Raw genomic sequence first — 9467 nt, 5'->3', positions numbered from 1 at the left:
AGTCCCGGCGCGGCGTGGGCTGCATGACGGCATGGCGATAATTCTTGGTGAAGCTCCTCTCGCTCTCTTAGCTCATTACGTAAATCGCCGCATAGTAACTCTCCCCACGAGCAAACGAGCGATGTTACACAAACGTGGCGGGATCCTCAATTTCCGTCGTATCGCAATAATTTGCCGGCATTCCGCCGCGGCTTCTCCAACCGCGATGAACGAGTTTCTTGTGGCTGTACAAAGGTCGATTCATTGAGAAATCAGGGTTGTACCGAGTGTTTCACAACAAGTAAAAGACTCTATAGAAAAAAACCGTAAAAAAATCCCTGATATATTCTGCTTCAAATTACTTTTGAGACTCGCTCGCAGTATAACTCATCTCTTCTGTTTTTTCACTGTCTTTCAAAAACTTATTTCAGATTTGCCGAAGAATTGCGAATAATTACGTCGCGTTATTTATGAAATAGCTTGTATTGCGACTATAGGATGGACTCATTAAGAGGAGTCGACTCGATACATTGTATCCGACAACTTCGCTTTATTTAGACTCCGATATCCGAACTCCGAATTCCAATACTTGTGCAGACAATTCCTTTTAGAGAATCGGCACGCGACTTAACCAGTCCGCTCGTAATGTTACACAACGAATTTCCCTAACACGATCAACGTGAAAACAGGCCGCGTCGGGCAAACTGTTTTTGCAAACATTGATAGAATATTGGCTTCACCTTTGTTAGAGAAACTCTTGTTCGCTTATAAATTTAATTTAACTGCAACCTGGTTCTCTCTGTTTTTATTTTTCGAAACAAATGAAACCGTGTTGGCGTGATATTTGTAGAAAAAAATTGTTTTCGAGAATTATTCGACGTTTACGTTTCTCTCCGTGTAAATTGTCGCACAATATAAAACAACGGAAGATCCTAATGTGTAACACAAAAGTTATATTTATAAGTTTCCCTTCTTACGTTATTGACTTTTACCAAAAATATATTTCCCAAATGAAATCACATCTCTCACTCATTCGGAAGGTAAAACAATTTTTTGATTAAAAATATAGATGCGAAAAAAGATTTTAGATTTTTTTTAAATATAAAATCTCTATTTTCTCGAAATATCTTATTTGCTTCACCAGGTCATGCGAACATATCTCGTATCTGTGTACTTTTTCGTTTCTATATGAACGAGTGTCATCCTGCTACTAAATAAATTAATATTGGATGGATATATTATCTGCGATATGTTATCAGCCGACATTAATGATATCGTGAAAAATATTTAATTTTTATTTTAATTAAACATTCCATTGAAAATTACAATATTAATGAACTTTTCAATTGTAAATTAAATAACGAGAACAAAGAGTATGGAATGTAAAATTTTCGATGAAATTCTACTTTACATTCAAGAGAACATTTCAAAAAATTAATAACATATAACGATAGATAAATACATTTCTAGGAAATATCTACAATCTTGATAATCGCGAGATAAGAGTACTCGTATGAATCAATGACTGGAATCCTTTCATTCTTGACACTTTTATCAGCCGTATCAGACCAGTATTACACGAAAAAACCGATAAGCGATCTCTCGGCGAGGAACGTTGGTGAGTTCGACGAACGTCGACTGCACTAATTGGCGTAATTAATTGCAAACTTGATCGCGATGAAAGTAAGTGCTTACGTAAAAGCGAATTGTCGAGATGCGCCTTTGTGACTGACGACGAGCGAGAGTTCGCCAAAGACGATAAAGATCGATAATCATACACACGAAATAGCGACAGTAAAATAATATTTAACTATCTTAAATGAGGCGAGATCGTACAATTTTCACCGGATCTTTGCTTTATATATCAGTCGAATAAAATTTGGAATCGGGCAGCCACCTTTAGCGCTAAACGTGACGCTAAATTTAGGGAGCGATGGCGGCTAAGTTTGGATCCGATTAATATATTCGCGGTATACAATTATCTCTCCTCGTGTTGCAGCGATAGTAATTTAGCGTTAGAATTTTTACGTTTAATAAATTATCGCGAGAGAGAATCTAAAGCGGCGTGGACGGAGCGGGTTGTTCTTATTTTTAATCGCACTTCACATTTCTTAGCATGCGTCATCCGCGGGATAAATTTGCTCGACATGGTATCGATTTCTAATAGACGTCTGAAGCTCGTTTATTAGACATAGGCTCTTTATAGCTTGATTTGCGTAGTATGGCACCTACAAAGAGTGACATTTTATCGATCTTCGAAACGAAAATGTATATCCCCGTCTACCTACGATTTCATCTATTTATTATAAGCTTTTGTTCTATCATGGAATTTTTTATTGTGACATTTAAATCCGCTTCATTATCGTATGTTTAAGGAAGAATCGGAATACTACTTTCTTAATCTCGGTACTATACTCTTGCTAATTAAAATTTATTATGACAGATATCTTCAATATCGGCAGTTACGATCTCTAGATGGAGCCTACGAACGGAAACCGTTGCATAAATCAGCTATTGTAAAGTTATCGATGCTATACCTGTTGGTACCAAAATTCCCTGCAAAATATCGATTTAGAACTTTATTGAAATAATGATTCAAGAAAATTAATTTAAGATTCCTACAATTAATTTAAGACTTTCTATAGTAAAATATACTTTAGAATTTAATATATGCGCTTGTCTTACTGCGCTGGCTCCTAAACAGCCGCCTAAATTATTACTGTTATATTTAATTATAAGGAGTCCAATGTTTGAATTTATATTTCCAATTAATTTAAGATATTAATTTAAAAGCAAATTTTTTATTAGTACGAACAATAATAAGACTGAAAATAATAAAATTTTATCAGTACGTTTAACATAACCGAGAGAAATTATGATTTCGAACATCTTTATTAATTTTCATTTTCTATAAATGTTATGCAAAATTCTTTTTATAAAAATCTTTATTCTTTCTCTTTAAAAAGGATACTAAAATCAAAATTTAAAGATTAAAATGGCTTATTTGAGTGTGTATAAATAACATTCTGAATAATATAAGAATAATAAATTATTTCGAAATTGCCGCGATCTAAAATTATATAATAAATATGCAATCAAGTTTCCCGATATTTCCAAAAAGTACGAAGAGTTAAACAAACAGACAAAAATGTTCGTTTTATGAAAATGTTTATTTCATAGAATTACAACGAAGTCAGTTAGAACAATAATACGAAGAATTAAGCGCGTTTATCTGTCGTTTATAAACAGCGAGTTCCTATTTCGGAGTATAAAGTAATATCTCGTTAAACTTTGTACTCCATACCGCCTTTCTGTCTACTCTGCGAGTCTCTAAAGTTTGTTCCTTTAAACAATCGCAACGGAATAGACGTTGACGAAACTGTCAAAGTACTTTTCGTCAAAACTCGAAGATCTAGTCGCTAAAATTCAAAATAGGAAACATACAGATGACAAAAGGATATCTGCGAATGTCGATAATGTTTGACGAGTTTATATACATATACCTAGCTAGTACGTGATTTTTAACACTTTGCGATCCGCGTGTTTATTACACTATCGCTTCATCTGATAATCGACTGATCTGCTTATCGAAACAAACTAATTGTAAGTACGATTATGATATGAATCGGATGAATCGCATAATTTTTTTATTAGAAACACTTGCGATATAAAAGCACCTATTAAAGTACTTTTCATTTTAATTTTTATCTTATTTTATAAGAACTGCATGCAATAGAATTGTGTGTATTTGTCAATCAAATTCTTATAAAGTCATAGCACACAGAGGACTTAAACAATAAAATGTAAGCAAGAAGAAAATCAACATGTTTGATTTGCTATTATTTATGTTATGAACTTATATATCTACTGTCATTGGCCGATTTACTTACTGCTTATGTTTCATTGCTTAAGCTTTTTATGCCCTGACTGTGATGATATTGTATCGTCGGCGGACCGCAAAGAGTTAATCTAATCTACAATAAAGAATGATCTCAACGAGGAGCTTTACTGTCATGACTCGCTCTGAAGACTGAAAGCTCACGAATACCTAAATCGACCTCGTGGCACTCGGATTGTAAAGTCTGGATTCTATTTCGCGATGAAGTTGTCTCTTCAACGTGCGATCAAGGTTTGTTCGGGGCACTTCTGGGCCTCTTCGGAGTGGTGTACTTAACGCACAAGAATCCGAAAATGATCAGCACTGTGACGACAGCCACTCCGATACCCAACCAAAATTCCCCTCGCACGTTTAACTTATCGAGGGCGATCTCGCGAAGAGCCAACGCACCATCGGGTGGCTCGCACGCTGCCTGGATGATAATGTCCTGCCGTTGGATCTGCTTGGGCTTGCAATTGGCCAGCTTTCCCACACTTTCGCTCTTGTGTAGACGTGGCAACAGCAGCGACAACGACCACTGCATTGGGCTGATCTGCTGATACCACGACGGCAGATTGTCCAGGTGCAGAGTCACCCCGCCAGCCAGGGTCATCTCGCCCAACACCATTCCGGCAAACAACGCCGCCAGATAGGTCCACTTGCACACGTGGGCGAAGAACGTGCAGATGAGATGCTGCAGCAGCAGATAGAGTAATCCAATGGCGAGGTAATTCCACAATGACATTAGGTTCTCGTCCGGCACAAAATGCAATCCTGTCATCGCGAATGCTGGCGCTAGATATATCAAATAGATCATACACCAAGACGGCACGCTGCAGATGAGCTGGAAATGAAACGCGTTTTCTTTATACCTTTCGCTACGATAAAATTTGAGATTTCAATGAATCTTATAGGCTTACCTCTGCGAGAATGTACATGAATCGACCATAGAGCCCGTCCCTGATGTCTCTCTCCACGTTCGGCCTGCTACTGGCCACGTCGCACATCGCCAGGAGGCTCAGGGGCCAGAAAAAGATACCCAAACTAGCGTAATGATAGCCTATCCTGTCTCGCAAATATAGATTTGATTCACTGGCGATATCCCAGAATATTGCACCGAGTAGAACACTGAGCGACGCGGAAATGATGATCTTCCGCAGCAGTCTTGTTAGTGTCCATGGTTGACTGTAGATGAGCGTTCGTAACAATAGCGCGTACAGTTGTACGAATATATTGGGTCCGGGCATTGATGGCGGAAGTGCGCCGGGTGGACCAGGATCGCTGATCGGAGGTAGCCTCGTTCTGGCTAATTCCGCCAGATGATCTATCCTCTGCGAGGATTCCAGCATCGCTTCCGCCGACAGGTCGTCCAACGTTACTAAATCAACTAGAAAAGGAAGAGAATCTCGTCTATATTATTTGTTATAAGAAAAATTATAAATTTGTAAGAAATTTGTCAAAAATTGTTAGCTGCTTTCTTTTCGTGAGACTTTCGAATTTAAGTGAGACAGTTTCGTCACGTACGATAGTAATCGGACGGATTCTTGAATGGCGGGCAGGGGAACTCGGCGAGGGCGAAATATGGCAGCATGTCTCTTCTAGGCCCGGAGTACATGATTCGTCCACCGGAGGTGAGCGCGACTCTCGACACCATCGTCAAGATCTCGTAAGTGGGTGGGTGTAGGGTCAAGACGACGAGACGTTGACCACGGCTGGCCCACTGCCTCAGGTACTCGACCAGGAAGAACGCGTCGAAAATGTCCAGACCGTGCGTGGGTTTGTCCAGAGCGAGGATGTGCGAGTCTTGAAGTAACCGGCAGGCGAGAGCCAGTCGTCGTGCCTCGGAAGTCGTCAACGTGTTCACCAGACAGTGTTTGGTCGCCTCCAAACCGAGCTCTTGCAGAATAGCCTCAGCCTCGAGGGTGGTGGTGTTACGACCGCCTCTCAGCAACATATAGAAGCTGAGAGTCTGCTGAGCAGTCAGCCCGGGACTCAGGCCATTCTCCGTGGGTAGATAGGCGACGCGAGATCTATTTTGGGTGCAGTATTAAAAATATTGAACCAATCATTCCGAAAAAAGTATTTAAAAAGTTTTCAGATATTCGCGCGAGAACAGAAAAATCAAATTATTAAAAATAATCTATATCCGGAAATCCAGATAACTCGGTTTAACGTAAAAAGAAGAACGGAATAAAGAGTCCAATGAAAATTAAATGATAATTTTTTATGCATGTAATATTTTTAATGGTAAATTCTACAATGTGCTCTTTGTTTCCTGCTGTTTCTTGCTGTTTGTCTCTTTCCTTTTGGTCAAAAAGGCAAAAGTGGGCAATAAACAAACAGCAAGAAACAGGAAACAAAGAGCACATTGTAGAATTACCGTAAAATGTATGATGTAACCAAAAATATTGTTCGAGTAGTACTAAAAGAAGTTGCAATCCGCGAAGATTAAATATGAAGCAATAATAATTAAGACAGCAATTGAAGCGATAATTGAATAATGAATAGCGCTCGTTATTCACCTTATTATTCAACTCTATTTGTAAATTTGAATGCTAATACATTCACTAGTTACAGCCTGTTTCGCTAATGTCGATTACCGTTAGCCGTAGTTAATTAAATGTTTCTTTCCTATTTGGATCATAGCCAGTGTTATGATCTAGAAAGGAATAAAGAATCAGTCAACTAAGTTGAAACTGACTCACGTTAAACCAGCCATGGATCTCTCACTTAACTATCCTCGCATTTATTCCATTTAATCATTAATGACGATATCTACTAATGTATAATAGATTAATTTTAATTTTGCTTTAACTTATTCCGTCTTTTTCAAATTTTTAGAATTAAATGAATAAATCAAAGTTAATTTACATATTTTAGTAGAGCATTAATCGTTTTCACTTTTTATACATATAAGCTAAAAGCTTATTACATGTAATGTATTTATCGTAAAAATAACTTTTACGTGATGCAGATAACAAAGAAACGTTCCTTTCACAGAGTAGCATTTACCAATCACGTAATACATTTATGATTCATTGCCACGTTACAAGAAAGCGTACACGTGTTACAAGGAGATTAGAAAGTACCTCAGGCTGCGTGCCGATACAGATCTTCCATTGAGCAAAATATCGCCCCTTTTTATACGCCTCCTACCCGCAATCGTCTCGACGATCTGCGTGCCTTCCTTCTCGGTAGTCGCCATAATAGCCAGTACCTCGGCAGCGCCGGCCTCGAGGGTAATCCCACGAAGAAGCGGCAGCCCGTCCGAACCTGAAGCCTCCACACCTCGCAGCTGTAGGTGAGGATGCTGCAGACACGGCATAGGTCTCAATGGCAGCGTGTAACCTTCCGGTCCGAGGATACCATGTCCTATAGAATAAATATATATCGCTCATAACATACTTCAAATTTGTTAAAATTCCAAAATTTAAAAGGTCGAAAGAATCGGGAGTCTTTCAACGAGCAATGACCTTTAGTGAGTAAAACACTTCAATAGATTTTAAATCATCAGTTTCGCGACTAGTAGAGGAGAAACTATTGTACAAAGAAGAGTGATAATTTTCAGAGTTTGTGAATATTAAAGATATACACTCATTCATTTTCGTTCATTGTTTCCTTTTTACCGTGCGCTATGTATCCGGGATCGATCGGTGCGATGCTGTGTCGTCGATTGGTCCTGACGGCACTCTGCAAGAGATTAGCCTCGCTGGCACTCCTCAGCCTCGGATGGTCCCTCGCGACAGTTAATTGTGAATGCGCTGGCTCCCTCGGGACAGCGTGAACATGCCTGAAATCCGGATCGCTTCTTGCTGAACGCATGATCGAGGTCGTATGCGCCGGAGCACCTGCACATCGAAATAGAATTTGTAACCCTGATGATCTTCAATTTCATCCATGTTAAATGACAAATTGTAAAATAAAATAGAACATTTTTTTAAATAATAGCCTAATAACTTAGTTAAAATCTTCTAAAAATGTACGAAGTCTTTTTCAATAAGAAATTGGCAGAAGGAACGACTTGACCGAAGTATCTAAAAATATATCAAGGTAACAGAACACTGATTACTATAGAATCTCAAAATTGTTTGCAGCATCATACTTGAATTTTTTAAATAATTATTTTCTTATTACTGTTATATGTTAATTGTAATTCTAGCTGAAAAATGGACAAACCAGAATTTTCTTTAAATCTATTAAAGTAGCGATAACCAGAAATACCGATTGATGTAATCAAAATGTTCTGGTCCGTTTATTTTTAGTCAGATATTTTTCTTCTCGGTCTATCTACCTAATGTTTTAGATATTTCAGTAAAATTGTTCTTTCCGTGCCGAAGAGTGCAATAGAATAGAACAGAATAAGAAATCTGAAAAATGCAGTCGAGCTCTATTTAAAATATCAGCGGTCGTACCTGCGTGCGACACACGTCGTCCTTCCTCGCTGGAGTCGTAGCCGCTGGAGCCGTCGCGATTCCGCGAGCTGGGCGGTAAGACGCGCGGTAAACCGAACTTCAGATACGTGTAAGAGTTGTTGGCCAACGGGCTCTTGGGACCGTATCGCGGATGCCGCAGTATGCTCTGCACTGTGGAGTCGCGCAACTGGAAGTTCCCGTACGGAAGCGGCGACTTCTCTGCGGAGCCGAGCGCGGAGTCCGTGAAGTCGGAGTTCAGGTTTTGCCTGCGGAATCGCGGAAATGCGTATACTTCGCACTCGTCGACACACACATTCCCGTGTGTTTAATATCCATTCTTTATATACAAGGTGTTTTTAGTTAATTAGACGAGAGAAAAAGAAAGAGTTAATTACATGATTACAATGATTAAAATGCGTTTTTTTAGATCATGTGTATAAGTACATAGTATTCATTACACCGAACCTCTACCGCGAATTGTTTAAAAAGACAAAAAATTTAGAAAAATAGTGTGGTTTAAAGTATCGATATTTCCCGTTAATCGTTAAAATGTTCCGCAGTCACGCATGCTTGATAATATTCACTGACATTTAATATTTTTAGCGATAATAATAATACCGTTGATGTAATACACGAAAGTACGTAGTATATTGTAAATCAACAAGTCCGATCGGCAATTCCTTTCACATGGAGGGCGGCAAAAAAGATGGCACAGCAATGGACAGCATATTCGCTTTGGCATTCCGCCTCCGGTGAGGCTCGGATTGGACGACGTACGGTGCGTATACGCGAATTATACGCTTGCACTTTAACTACAAGTGTTCACCTGTAAATCGACCATGCGTGCAGATCCTCGCTAGCCGGCGGCTCCAGCCCCCTGGTGTCCAAAGCTCCCGGCACCGAGTACCTCCTCTCCAGCTCCCAGGCCTCCGAGCCCATATTTTCCGGTGGCTGCACAGAGATTGCAGATGCGACCGGTTAAATTTCTGCGAATTATTCCGAGATAACGTAATATCTCTCTTTTATTTTAATTACCACGCTTTAACGCCGCCAAGGGAGAAAGTAAGATAGAGACACGCTCTCTCTACTTTATCGGTTTCAGTTTTGTACTCGATCAGATTTGTATCGATTAACCGAAGCAATTATGTTGCAATTTTCAAATAAGAAAATAGATCTTTTATTTGGAATAGAATCGATTA

The 9467-nt window shown here is 39.2% G+C and overlaps 1 protein-coding gene across 1 annotated transcript; it reads right to left on the bottom strand.

Annotated features, from left to right (window-relative positions):
- Nucleotides 1–3811: 3811 nt before the first annotated feature.
- LOC108779090 (ATP-binding cassette sub-family G member 5) lies at nt 3812–9207 on the bottom strand. The gene is made up of 7 exons (XM_018546444.1): nt 9095–9207; nt 8269–8534; nt 7483–7704; nt 6946–7228; nt 5381–5886; nt 4777–5243; nt 3812–4700 (listed from the first exon to the last, which is right to left on the bottom strand). The coding sequence occupies exons 1-7, from the start codon at nt 9205–9207 to the stop codon at nt 4104–4106; spliced, it is 2454 nt and encodes an 817-aa protein (XP_018401946.1). The 3' UTR covers nt 3812–4103.
- Between the last annotated feature and the right edge of the window lie 260 nt (nt 9208–9467).

The sequence above is a fragment of the Cyphomyrmex costatus genome, unplaced genomic scaffold (assembly GCF_001594065.2).
Source record: "Cyphomyrmex costatus isolate MS0001 unplaced genomic scaffold, Ccosl1.0 scaffold55, whole genome shotgun sequence".
In the NCBI taxonomy this organism is placed as follows: domain Eukaryota; kingdom Metazoa; phylum Arthropoda; class Insecta; order Hymenoptera; family Formicidae; genus Cyphomyrmex; species Cyphomyrmex costatus.
The sequence above is the reverse complement of the archived record's forward strand: the minus strand, read 5'-3'. Positions and strand labels throughout refer to the sequence as shown.

Excerpts from the sequence above, each read along its gene's own strand:
- LOC108779090 (XM_018546444.1), bottom strand. The coding sequence starts at position 9,207 with ATGGGCTCGGAGGCCTGGGAGCTGGAGAGGAGGTACTCGGTGCCGGGA. Across the intron at positions 5,887-6,945 it reads GTATCGGCACGCAGCCTGAG|ATCTCGCGTCGCCTATCTAC; the intron begins GTACTTTCTAAT and ends CACCCAAAATAG. Across the intron at positions 5,244-5,380 it reads GAATCCGTCCGATTACTATC|TTGATTTAGTAACGTTGGAC; the intron begins GTACGTGACGAA and ends TTCCTTTTCTAG.